Source organism: Bubalus bubalis, chromosome 10 (assembly GCF_019923935.1).
Source record: "Bubalus bubalis isolate 160015118507 breed Murrah chromosome 10, NDDB_SH_1, whole genome shotgun sequence".
Classification (NCBI taxonomy): domain Eukaryota; kingdom Metazoa; phylum Chordata; class Mammalia; order Artiodactyla; family Bovidae; genus Bubalus; species Bubalus bubalis.
In genome coordinates, this window is record NC_059166.1 from 16,715,452 (window position 1) to 16,729,361 (window position 13,910).

Sequence of the window (13,910 nt, forward strand, 5' to 3'; positions counted from 1 at the left end):
CCCCTGCATTGGGAGTGTGGAGGCTTAGCCACTGGACCACCAGGGAAGTCCCTAAGAGATTGTTTTTAAACTGGATGCACATGTTTGCCACCCCTCTCTAAGTCCCTAGATTATAGAAATCTTCTATAAATATTTGTTGAACGGATGAACAAAGAGAATATAGCGAAACACCAAGCCAAGCCTCCTCCAGTCACTCACACCGACTCTCCTAGTTTACACTTTCTTTCTGTTGCAGTCAGCTCAGTAATCAGGGCTGGGAGTACTTCCATGTACGCATAAACTGAACAATATTTAAATGACAGATTAAGATACTAAATGGTAGGTGTGAGTAGGAAGGTGACAATGGCCAGCACCAAAGCCTATCAGAAATGTAAGATGCAGTCACTGTGACATCAAAGCAAGGAAAGAGCATCTGCCTTGTTACCCACCAACACACGATGAACAACAGAGCAGGCCTGTCCTTCTGAAAACACTACTCAATTCCCATTTGCAAACAGTAATTAGACATCCTTCTTCTGTACCGTCACATGCGGCATAACATTTCCATGACCCAGCCGACTACGGGGATCAAAGATGCCTCTCACCGCCTACTCACAGACTGAGTCATCCTGCATGAACCTCTCATACATATCAATGGACAGACACTGATCGCTAAGAGACGCTAAAGTCACTGCTCCCCGCTAGCCTGGCTAGTTAGCCTTGACATCCCCATCCTTGATTTCTACAAAGCCCACTGCATGCGTGTTCAGTGGCTCAGTCATGTTCAACTCGTTGCAACCCCATGGGCTGTAGACTACCAGGCTCCTCTGTCTATAGGATTTTCCAGGCAAGAATACCGGAGTAGGTTGCCATTTCCTACTCCAGGGGATCTTCCTAATCCAGAGATTGAACATGTGTCTCCTGCATCTCCTGCGTTGGCATGTGGATTCTTTACCACTGAGCCACCTGGGAAGCCCTACAAAGTCCACTTGCATCCTTCAAATCCAAGTAATAATCAAAGCAAAATTACTTATTTTCTTCATGTTTTACATAGAAATATCCTTTTTGTACCTATTTTCTGTCCTATTTTCTACCTATCAGCTCTATGTTAGTATCAACTACATCAGAAATGGCATCTATTGAAGTGGAAAAAATGAAAGCACCATTCTGACTAGTCAATCAGTAATCCATTAGTGTGGGGACTTCAATTATACTGCTGTGTTTTCTAAAGGGCCCCAGTCAAGAAAGATTTAAATGTCAAGAGTCCACAGTTTGGCATATGAATCAAAATGGGGAAATACAAGTCTCTTTCTTCCTAACCAGGGACCCACACAGGATGAAACCATGGACCCAAAGTCGGTGACAGAACAATATCACTTTTGTGAAATCAGCAGATTCTTTCAAACCTGCTCTTCAAATTAAATAATGCAAGAATATCATTATCAGTGAATTTGGGCATTTTATGCAATTAATATGTAATGGAGAAGTACTGCCTTATATGGAGCCAGATTCAACCAGCACGTGGCAAGCTTCATGTTATGTGCTTTCCTAAGTACCCTGACCTCTCCACTTATTAACTGTGTCACCTGAGGCAATTTTCACAGGCTGTTCTGTGTCTCAACTGATGATCATAGTGCCAACCTCATAACTCTGCTGTGACGATGAAATGATTAATACATGTATTAGATCAGTGCCTGGCATATGCTTAGAGATGATTAAGCTATTATTATTGTTGCTATCACTAATAATATTTTCATTGCAAATAGCCCTTACTGAGCGACTTCACTTTCACTTTTCACTTTCCTGCATTGGAGAAGGAAATGGCAACCCACTCCAGTGTTCTTGCCTGGAGAATCCCAGGGACGGGGGAGCCTGGTGGGCTGCCGTCTATGAGGTCACACAGAGTCGGACACGACTGAAGCAACTTAGCACAAAACCTAAGGAGGTGGTTATTAAGTACCTTCCTTTTTCATAAAGGAAGAAAAGGAGGGTCAGAGAGGTTGAGAAAATTGCTATAAGTCACACAAATTTGGTGCTGGTATAAGACTCTAGATTCAAAGTCCAGTCTTCTTTCCACTCCCTGGTCCCCACCCCAACCGCCAACTCATCCTCTGCAATGAAACTATAAATAGATCTGTCTGATTCAGCAAAGACGGCTTCCTTACATTTCTAACTTCAAAGAGGCATAATAATTGTATGTAAAATTCTTTTGATCAAAAATAGTACTTCCAGAGAAGGCGACTTGAAAAGGAATATCATTAATTGCAGGCATTTAGCTGAGATAAGTCAAAGTCCTTTAATATCCTGCATGTCTTGCTGTGTCAAGCAGCTTAGGGGGACTGGCAGGATGGGAAGAAAGAGCAGAAGATCAGGTGATGGAAACTCAAGGATAAGTCACAGTCTCTCTGCTCACTGCTGTGAGATCTTAGACAAGTCACCCAAATTCTCTGCTTCAAGTGAAGATTAAATAAGATAATACTTGTTCCCTCAGTGTGAACTCTAGAGCTCGGGGGAAACACAAGCTATTATTTTTATCATCACAATCCAGGTGCCAGTAAACACTGTTGCTTGTGCACATAAGCTTAAAGACAAAACTATCCAAACTTTTCTGAAATGATCCTTTAATACTTCAATGACCTTGAGTGACATTCCCCAGCATTTTACACCATTTCCATTCCTAGGAACCATGAGCTAAAAAAGGGGGCAAGATAGGCTCCCTCATAAACTCCAGCACCTTTTCCTTCCTTCTTCCTTTGGGACTCCGAGGAACATTCAAATACCATATCCTCTCATCTCATAAGCCTCCTCAACGAGACCAGCTCAGTTCAGCTGCTTAATGAGTCTGACTCTTTGGCGACCCCATGGACTGCAGCACACCAGGCTTCCCTGTCCATCACCAACTCCTGGAGCTTACTCAAATTCATGTCCATTGCAAGCCAGTGATGCCATCCAACCATCTCATCCTTTGTTGTTCTCTTCTCCTCTTGCCTATAACCTTTCCCAGCATCAGGGTCTTTTCCAATGAGTCAGTTCTTCACATCAGATTGCCAAAGTATTGGAGTTTCAGCTTCAGCATCAGTCCTTCCAATGAATGTTCAGGACTTATTTCCTTTAGGATTGACCGGTTTGATCTCCTTGCAGTCCAAGGGACTCTCAAGAGTCTTTTCCAACACCACAGTTCAAAAGCATCAATTCTTCAGCACTCAGCTACCTTTATGGTCCAATTCTCACATCCATACATGATTACCGGAAAACCCATAGCTTTGACTATACGGACCTTTGTCGGTAAAGTAATGTTTCTGCTTTAAGGAATACTATTATGGCAGGAGGAAAGACCCTCCATCTCATTTAATTATAAGGAGTGTAAACACTTTTCTCCCTGAACATTGCAAAACCTGGGGAAAAGAGGAGGAGGGCTCTCATGCATATCCAACCTTTCTCACCTAAACACCAAAAGATGCACTTCCCCACCCAGAAGAACTGAAGAAAAGGTGAGTAAGTAAGTAAGTGAGTATGGGGCATGTCTACACCCACCAGTCTGCATCTACTCTCAGCAGCCATCCCCCACCCCTACATCACGTGTTAATTCATCAGCATAATTCATCACTTTTCCTGACTAACAGTCCACTAAGTTTGGCCAACCCTTTGCAACAATTTGATACTGCTCTCCAAATATCTAATTGTTTTAACTCTTAATTTCCCAACTATGTATAAATAAAGGAGTTTCAGTCCCCGAAGAGCTAAAGGGTGAGGCCATCTGCTGCCTTTCTGTCCTTACTTTGACAAAGCCTAAAGTCAGATTATCAACCCTCAGACAGGAGTTTACCGGGTCAAATCTTAAAAAAACAAACAAAACAGACAAACAGAAAAACCTCTCCAGAAAAGAGATGTCCCAACAGCAACAGTTTGAGAAGCCCTCTGTTCCATATGGGTGTGTGTGTGTATGTGAGCTCAGTCGTGTCTGACTCCCTGCAACATTATGGACTATAGTCTACCAGGCTCCTACGTCCATGGGATTCTCCAGGCAAGAATACTGGATTGGGTTGCCATTTCCTGCTCCAGGGGATCTTCCTGAGCCAGGGATAGAACCTGCATCTTCTGTATCTCCTGCATTGGCAGGCATATTCTTTACCACTGAACCACCTGGAATGCACCCCCTTCTCCATACCCACAAACAATGAGAAAAAAAAAGAAAAAATCTGATTTGCAACCTGGTCACTCCATGGTGAGACCCACCAATGGACAAGTTGTGCTCATACACACAGATTCCAATCAGCTTACTGAGTCCTAACATTCAAACATGAATACGCTGCCCAGAATTAGCAAGGAAGGACAAAAACAGAGAAAAAGGTGATTCAGAGAAAAAATAGAAAATGCAGAGAGCAGAATAATCTTCAAAAGGAAACAAAACATTGACTGATATCCTCAAAGAGAAAAAAGAAATAAATGCATCCATAATATGAGAAGAAATACTCAAACAAAATAGTGAACAGTGATCAAGAAACAGTTCTTGAATATTAAAAATAAGATAGCTGAAAATTTAAAATATCAATAAAAAGTGTAGAAGATAAAGTTAGGGAAATCTTTCAGAAAGTAGAACAAAAGATCAAAGAGATGAAAAACAAAAGGAAAAAGATAAGAAGTTAGAGGCTCCATCCAGAAGATGTAACATCTAAATAATAAGAGAACCAAAAATATAGAATATTGAGGGGAAAAATTTATAAAAATAATAAATAATAAAGTTAGTTTTGAAGAGCTGAAAGGCACAAATCTTCAGACTAAAAAAGTTTACAAATTACCTAGCATATGAACAGAAAAGAACCCACACTAGAGCATATCATTGTAAAATTCCAAAATATGGAGATAATCCAAGGTAACTGAAGGGAAAAGAATAGGTCTCCTAGATTCTGAGAATGGAAAAGGCTTCAGAATTCTTAACAACTGAAGTAATACAACAATAGAATAATGCCCTTAAAATTGAGTTTTAGGAATGAATTTTATCTAGAATTCTGTACCATCCAAACTATCAATCAAGATACACTTTCATATATGCAAGGATTAAAAAAATTTACCTTTTATACATCCTTTCCCAGAAAGCTATTGTAGGATGATGTACTCCAACTTAAATGAGGAAGACTGAGATTTAAGAAACGAAGCATCTGACAGGGAACAGCAGGGAACGGAAGTCTCAACACAATAGCTACTCAGCAGACCCAGAGAATAACTTCTCCATATTGTTGCAAAGGGGCTCCAGGAGGAAAGCCTGGTGTGGAGTCAGTAATGATGCATTTGAGCATACAAAAAATATACTACTTAGACAAAGATTCTGGAAAGTTCAACAAAAAATACCAATAGACACTAGACAAAAATAAATGACAAGGTACTTATCAGCGCCAGGAAAAACAAATGGCTGTGCAAGAAAGAAGCATTGGTAATATTTCACTATTTGACTTATCAGTGAAAAACATTTGTTTAAATCATATTATTAATCTTGACTACTGGGTTAAAACAATAATGTTACATAATTTTATTGAGGGGATGGAAGGAAATGTGTGGAGAGTAAGAGATCTATTATATTTCTCTTAAGTCAAGGAGTGAAAAAAAGTAGTAAATTCATACTTAGCAATATAAGAGTAAACAGCAGGGAAACAGCCAAAATTTTTGTTATATAAAGATACATAAATATAAAATATATACTCTAGGGAGGGGAACTAAGGAATGGGAAAGACATTGCTACTTTTTCATCATAAGCCTGTTTTTGGTTTTCAAAATTATGAATATATATATAACATTGATTAAAAAATATATATGTTTTGATAACTAAAATTTTAAAATCTCTATGAATACAGTATGTAATCAGTATAAAGGAAAACTGGAGATTGTAAGAATAAAGCTCAAATAAGTAGATAAAGGCAAATGACCCTAAAACCTCCCATTCATTAAAATTTTACACACTCTTAGAAGCATGCTTTCCTCTCACTTTGTAGTTATACCACTTCAAAAATAGAAGTCCTCTCATTATTGCTTTGATATTGTAAATTAACTTCAAAATATCTGATAGATCTTCTAATTTCTATTACTTATCATAGGATTAAAGTGAAAATACCTCTTTTGCATATACTTTCATAAATGATGAAATCCTTAATTTGTACATTGGTCATTATAGTATTCATTAAATTCATTAAATTAGTTTGATATCCATGTGTTTTACATTAATACTTATGCTCTTGACAAATATCCATACAAAGCATAAAATGTATCCTTCCAATAAAGGCAACCATTCAATTATGAATAACAGAATCAGCTTTAAGCTTTTTAAAAATACATACCTCTACACTAATAGAATGTATTCTCCAGTCATAAATCTAAAATTTTTACTAAAATGATTCCAAACCTTCTTATAATTTCCTTTGAAGTTTGGCTTTTATATGATATAAAAGCATGCAACACACCCAATTCTATTAGCTTTAAGTCTTCCAGAATCAGACACGTTTAGGCTTACAAATAAGGAAGTCAGTGTTATTCAAACACATGCTCTTCACTTATGGATATAATGGCTACTTAGTGTATACATAATCAAGACCACTTATTGTGGTTCTGCTTTTAAAATAGAGAAATTGATTTAATTAAAAAAAAAACAAACAACAGCTCAAACTTGACATTTAGGGAAAGTGATTTGCTTACCTCTGTTGGTTTGTAGCAGTCTACAAGAGCTTCCTAGAAGAAAATACACAGAAGTTTTATTTTAAAATTCAACATTATTTAAGTGAAATCATTTCATTTTTATAACATTATTCTTAACAGGGTAAATCAATATTTCATACTGACTACCAAGAATCACACTGTATTTCAGTATCTGTTAGCCCTCTGAAGATGCAAAGTTGTACCTTTCATTTGCACTCTTCAGAACACACGCATACACATCTGTCCTCCGGGCTGCATATGTGGTTCATAATAAGCTGGCTACACTTAAGTTGAGACAGCCTGTGAGAGATGGTGACAATCACAGCCTGGCTGTGATTCAGCCACAAAGCAGCTTGTCTCACCTCTGCAGGCTTTGGTTATCCTTCCCTGGGAACCAGACAGGGTGACCTGATGGCAGTTAAAGCTTCTTTCAAGTAATTACATTTTTGATAAAAACACTTTATGTCATTACATTTTCTATAGAACTGGTGCCTGGGGGTTTTTGTTTGTTTTTGTTTTGCTTTTTGTAACTTTCATAACCAGGATGCTATCATCTCCCAACTAATTTACCAACAAGACATGAGAGCCTGGCTCTACCACATTAAACTGAGACTGTTCACCACTCAAGGGACACCAGTAATTATTAACACACTAAACACATTAACATTCAAATGTGTCCTTTACTTGCCCCTAGTGATCATTTGTCTTCTGTGATAACTAACAGCCATCAACAGTAATTATCAATGAACAGTGAGAACCATGGCAGGTCAAAGGTTAATTGGTTTTAGAAACTCCCAAATGCAGATTTTAAAATGATAGATTTGACTTCCCATGGAAAGGGAAATGAGTATTTTTTTGCTCTGGACAAAGGAAATGGGGGAATCTCAATATCTATTGTATTAGGTGAGCATGAACCGATAAAAGATATTTTATTAGAATTATGTTGTAAACAATCTTATTTAGAAATGAATTTCATGAATGGTATAATCCACAACTGCAAGACCAGAATCCTGGGCTTAGGTATTCCAGTTCTAGCTCAGCCCCTCTCCTTCTCATTCAATTGTGGGACATGCCTTCCTTCTTTGGCAAATGGATTTCTGGAGGCAGAACCATCCTTCTCCCAAGAAGTTGGAGCTGAAGAAACTCATATCCCTAAGGTGTTGTAAGATTTAACTATAGTCAAGTCCTTTGGGCTGTTTTATCTCCAGATATGCAGTTTGAAGTGAAGTGAAGTGAAGTGAAGTCGTTCAGTCGTGTCCGTCTCTTTGTGACCCCGTGGACTGTAGCCTGCCAGGCTCCTCTGTCCATGGGATTCTCCAGGCAAGAATACTAGAGTGGGTTGCCATTTCCTTCTCCAGGGGATCTTCCTGACCCAGGGATCGAACACGGGTCTCCCGCATTGGAGGCAGATGCTTTAACCTCTGAGCCACCAGGGAAGCCCTATGCAGTTTATGTGGTTGAATACTCAGCATCTTATCGATTCCCTCTGCAAACTGCCATTGCCCAAGTGCTGGTACCAATACCACCTCAGGGCACGATCAGTGAGAGCCATACTCCGGAGACCCAAGTGGATTCAAGCATTCATCAAAGGATCTAGATTTTGAATACTACTTACTCGTAATTTTAAAGCCCTCTCTTCTTCACTGTCTGCATCAAGAAGATCATCAATGTCAATTTCCACATCTGGCATTTCTTCTTCCTGGGGGACAAATATGGACACATTCTATTTAGTAAGATACTGCACTGTATCAAACCAATGTTGTTGAGTCATATAGATGTGTTGACAATTAACGGGGGTGGGGGCACAGGGAAGAGACTAAGAGGAAGAGGAGGGAAAGAAGAAGGGGACGTAGGGGACAGAAAGGAGGAAAGAGAAGAAAAAGGAAGAAGAGGTGGGAAGGGGAAGGAGGGAAAAGGAACAGAGGGAGGAGTGGGAGCAAAGGAGACATTCGTCACAAAGCGTAGATACTAATGCTACCTCAACAGTGATTTTCCACTTTCTGAGAGGAAATTGCCTTTCTGAGTTTTTAATGGGGGGTTGTTCAATTATAGGAAGAGTAGTGTGACTTGCAGTTTCCCACCCAACATCTATACTTCCCTTGGTGACTACTTCATCTGTTTTCGGGGGGGTGGTACGGGGGCACATGGATCTGCATCTCCCTTCCTAGCTCTGGGTCTGGAAAAACCTGAGTCCACCAGGGGTTTCTGAGCCAGGGCTCTTGGGTCATTGTCACCCCAGCCCCAGTTACAGACTCAACTCAGACTAGTGGGGGCTTTGGGAAAAGATGCTCTTTCAACAGCAGAACCCTGGCTGGAGAGCGGGCTGAGGCAGCCCGTTACCTAGAAACTGCTGCAACCATTGTGCAACTGTGAAGGGAGAGTCTGACTCATGGTGGGCAGACTGGGGAGAAGTAAGAAAAGAGGGTTCTAGAAATGTCACCTCTGAAGCCCACCGACATTCCAGTAGAGCCCTATTATTGTGAATCAAGTTTAATATTCCTGCAGCCAAAGACATCCCGTCCATAACAGGGCGAGGAAGTCCAGCGGCCTTGCAGTGATAGACCGCCTGATCTGGAATCTGACCTCCAGCGCCCGGTCGATCCCGGCTACCTCTCCTCTCTGTTACCTGATATTCCCCACGTCTCGGTCTGAGACAGCAGAGAGAAAGAGCGCATTTAGAAGAGTGCTTTAATTTTGCACTTCCCCTTCCCATGAGGAGTCACCTGCATGCCAACTCGTCCCAGCCTCAGGGATGGCGAGGAGTATTTACAGAAGTCAGAGAGAAACCTGCGCGTAGACACCTGTGTGTCCACCTGGGCTTTGATACTCTGTGCCAGCTGCATTGTCTGGTCCTCAGAGGCAAGGCTGACTTTCTGAGAATTTCCTTTCTAGCAAAGCGCGTTTACTAGGTAACGGTGCTCAACCATTCTTTTTCCTGCTCCTACACGAAAGTGAGGACCCAAGTGTTTTGAGGAAACAGAGGCAGATAATATGCCACTGTGAAATAATAAGAAAATGTTTATTGCTGTCTGTATCCCTGTTCCTGACACAGAGCTCTTCAAACCCTTGTAAACAGTGAAAATGAAATCGCTCAAAAAAAAAAAAAAAAAAAGAAATCGCTCAGTCGTCTCCGACTCTTTGCAACCCCATGGACTGTAGCCCACCAGGATCCTCCATCCATGGGATTCTCCAGGCAAGAGTACTGGAGTGGGGTGCCATTGCCCTCTCCAGGGGATCTTCCCAACTCAGGGATTGAACCCAGGACTCCCACATTGTAGGCAGATGCTTTACCGTCTGGGCCACCAGGGAAATCCTTGTAATTCCTTGTAAATAGGGGTGCTGACTATTGTGTTTTTTTTTTACTATTATAAGATATGAAGTCGATATTGAAAGGTTCAGATAAAGCAGAAGGAAAACTGAACCCAAAATTGAGGGGCAAGTCTAAGACGTTAGTCTTATTAAAGTTAAAATCTCTTTTAAATTTTTTAATAATACTAAACAAAAATGGGAAGGAGAAAGCAAGTCTCCTTAGAGAAGTCAAATGACCTCAGAACTGGAGAAGAATGATTCTTGCTGGAAAGTAGGGATAGGAATAAAATTAAAACATAAGCACCTGGCCTTCCAGGACATCAGAAAAGCAGTACAGGGTTGGAGGTGTGTATCTGCCTATAGGAATATTTGACAGTACTTTACAGGCCCTAAGACTCAGTCTACATGAGGCAATGAACATAGCAGTACTGTGCTCCACTTAGAGCTGGCTGGGCAGCTGTGCCTTTTCCCTCCTGGAAGCCATCCAGCCCACACTTTTATCCAGCCAGTCTGTCTCTCAGGCTGGTACAGAGCCACTCTTTCAAATGAGATACCATTTTTAAGCCCTCCCCAGGGCTTTAGAACTGTGGTGCTGGAGAAGACTCTTGAGAGTCCCTTGGATTGCACAGAGATCAAACCAGTCCATCCTAAAGGAAATCAGTCCTAAATATTCATTGGAAGGACTGATGCTGAAGCTGAAACTCCACTACTTTGGCTACCTGTTGTGAAGAGAACAGACTGCTTGGAAAAGACCCTGATGCTGGGAAAGATCAAAGGCAAGAGGAGAAGGGGGCGACAGAGGATGAGATGGTTGGATGGCATCACTGACTCAATGGACATGAGTTTGAGTAAACTCTGGAAGATGGCGAAGGACAGGGAAGCCTGGCGTGCTGCAGTTCATGGGGTCGCAAAGATTCGGACACGACTGAGCAACTGAACAAAGGGCAGAGCAGAGATGGGGACAGACGTGGCCTCCACTGGGGGAGGATGCCGGAGGACCCCAAGGCTGCACTCCACTCAGTCAGGATGCTGGGGAAGACCACATTGACGCTTCCCTGTGGGGGTGCCAGTCTCCCTGCTCATCATCTACCTTTCACACTGGTATTTTCTTGCTCCAGTGCTGCCTGTGCTGACTTCTTATATTGTGTATATTTGAAATTGTGGTTGAAAGGAAGACTGTGGGTGGATAGGGGAGCCATTTGGGGAGCCACAAAAAGCAGTGTGGCTCTCAAAGGGCTGCTAGACTTTCCACAGTGAAAGGAACTGACACACCAACAAAGAAACTCACTAGATGACGGAACAACTGGCAGCCCATGAACACAGCTTGCAGCTGGGAAGCCGCAGTGTGGAATAAATGACGCCTGAACACACGGACCCTCCCTGGGGCCAATGAATACTGAAGCCATGGCACACATAGTGCGGATATTCTAGCAAATGTGGCACAAGATTAATTCACCTATGCCTGCAGCTCAGCACGGCTTTAATAACCACCATGTAAGGGCAAAACACCCAGAGCCCGTTTCAGCTGACACTATTCAAGAAAAACCAAGCAAAAGCGACAACCTCACAAGTTTCAATCTGTGTAACAGTCTATACAGCCTCGCCCGAAAGTTCCCTGACTCCTCTCTCAAAGCAGTCATTTGGGTTCAGTGATTAGACACGCTTTGGGTGCAAAGTATGCATTTATGTCACAGTTTAATGAAATCAAGTAGAGGAAACAGGATATAGAAACTCGTTCAAGTAATTACAGCTGAGGGGAGCTCCGTGTCTGCTCTTCTGAAAGGAAATAAAAGAATAAATGAACAATGCCCTCGTCAGCACAGCACAGCACAGGTTTCCCCGCAAATATCGTTCAGCTTTGAGGCCAAATTTGGTCAAACAAGCTTTTACTTGCACAGCGGCAGAGTCTCGCCTACACGGCAGCGTCTGCAATTAGGTGTCCTCTCACCACAACTGTACCGGGCTCTCCAAAGGTTCTGACCTCGTATGACCCATTTCCGCCACCCTTGAGGTCTGGGCCATCCAACATGGCCACCACATGTGGTATTTATGTTTAAACTATCTAAGATGAAATAGAATTCAAAATCTGGTTCCCTGGTCACCTTAGCCACATTTCAGGGCTCAGCTACCACACATGGCAAGTGACATGGGGTCTTTCATTTCACTGCACACCATGGCCCTAGGGTCCTCTCACCCTCTGGCCCAGACAAAGCAAAGCCCCTTCCCCTCCTAAAGGAGCTTGACAGCAATAAAGAAAACAGCCAGCATCCCAAGGTCACCCTCATGCCCCAAGGGCATACGGCTGAGAAATCCTGTGTCTGGCTTTCTAAGTGGGAAGGTTTATGCAGACCAAGTATTTACTTGTTTAGTAATTATACCGAATCACTAGGTATCAGCATTTTGTACCAACCGATGAGCTTCTCAGGACCTCCACCCGCTTCTCTCAGAAGCCAGGAGGAGGTCAGGCTAAACGTGTGGACCAGCGCAGAGCGTGGAGCACAGAGCAGGGTGGATTCTGAAGGCTGGTGGCACTAAAACCAAAGCCCCAGGGAGGATGGAGAGATGGGGCCATGGAGGTACACGTGGGAAGAAAAAATAGATCTAGCATCTAGCGTAGAATCCGGCGTATATTTGGTGTTTAATCATTTTAATGAGGAGTGTGGACATAGAGCTCTCAATGGATGTTCTCTTGAGCTCTATCTTCTGTATAAAGCAGTATCAGTGAATAACCTTGGGGACAGATCAAGTCACTTACAAGGAGGAAACTCCACCCATGACATACTCTGGTTTTCCAGAATTTAGTTGTGTTCGGGGGGATTTCCCTACACTAAAAATAGATCTGCCAACAGAGGCTCAGGTGACAAGATATGAAACAACCTCTTCAGAGTGGCTGGGTAAATCACCAGCTAACATCATCCCCCACTGAGTCTGAAATCTTCCTGTTGGTACCCACAGAATGAGGCCCTTGATCATGTGTGTGCATCCTTCTGGCTAAGAAAGTATCCACTGAGCATTCACCATGCGTGAGGCTCTGTGTGTCAACCCTGTGAGGCCCTGCCCTAGAGAGGCAGCCGACACACAAAAACAAAATGATATCCAGAGGCACTAAAGGACAGACAAACCAAAATGCTTTATGATGAAGGAACGGGAACATTTTCACCTGGGGCAGGGAGGGAGGGTTTCACAGAGGAGAAGCTGGCCTTGTAGAATGGCAGGATTTGGCCAGGCTTAGAGGAGAGTGAAAAAGTTGGCTTAAAGCTCAACATTCAGAAAACTAAGATCATGGCATCTGGTCCCATATCTTCATGGCAAATAGATGGGGAAACAGTGAAAACAGTGTCAGACTTTATTTTTTTGGGCTCCAAAATCACTGCAGATGGTGATTGCAGCCATGACATTAAAAGACACTTACTCCTTGGAACAAAGTTATGACCAACCTAGATAGCATATTAAAAAGCAGAGACGTTACTTTGCCAACAAGTTCCATCTAGTCAAGGCTATGGTTTTTCCAGTGGTCACGTATGGATGTGAGAGTTGGACTGTGAGGAAACCTGAGCGCAGAAGAATTGATGCTTTTGAACTGTGGTGTTGGAGAAGACTCTTGAGAGTCCCTTGGACTGCAAGGAGATCCAACCAGTCTATCCTAAAGGAGATCAGTTCTGGGTGTTCACTGGAAGGACTGATGCTAAAGCTGAAACTCCAGTACTTTGGCCACCTCACGTGAAGAGTTGACTCATTGGAAAAGACCCTGATGCTGGGAGGGATTGGGGGCAGGAGGAGAAGGGGACGACAGAGGGTGAGATGGCTGGATGGCATCACTGACTCGATGGACATGAGTTTGGGTGAACTCCGGGAGTTGGTGATGGACAGGGAGGCCTGGCATGCTGCAATTCATGGGGTCGCAAAGAGTCAGACACGACTGAGCGACTGAACTGAAC

At 42.4% G+C, this 13,910-nt stretch overlaps 1 protein-coding gene across 1 annotated transcript in view; it reads right to left on the reverse strand.

The window, feature by feature from the left end:
- Positions 1-13,910, reverse strand: part of PPP1R14C (protein phosphatase 1 regulatory inhibitor subunit 14C) — an 84,967-nt gene that overhangs the window by 14,877 nt on the left and 56,180 nt on the right. Inside the window, exons 2-3 of the mRNA XM_006080265.4 lie at positions 8,279-8,362; positions 6,664-6,696 (exon numbers count right to left, since the gene is read on the reverse strand). Of these exons, the coding sequence (XP_006080327.2) occupies positions 6,664-6,696; positions 8,279-8,362 (117 nt within the window). The remainder of the gene's footprint in view (positions 1-6,663; positions 6,697-8,278; positions 8,363-13,910) is intronic.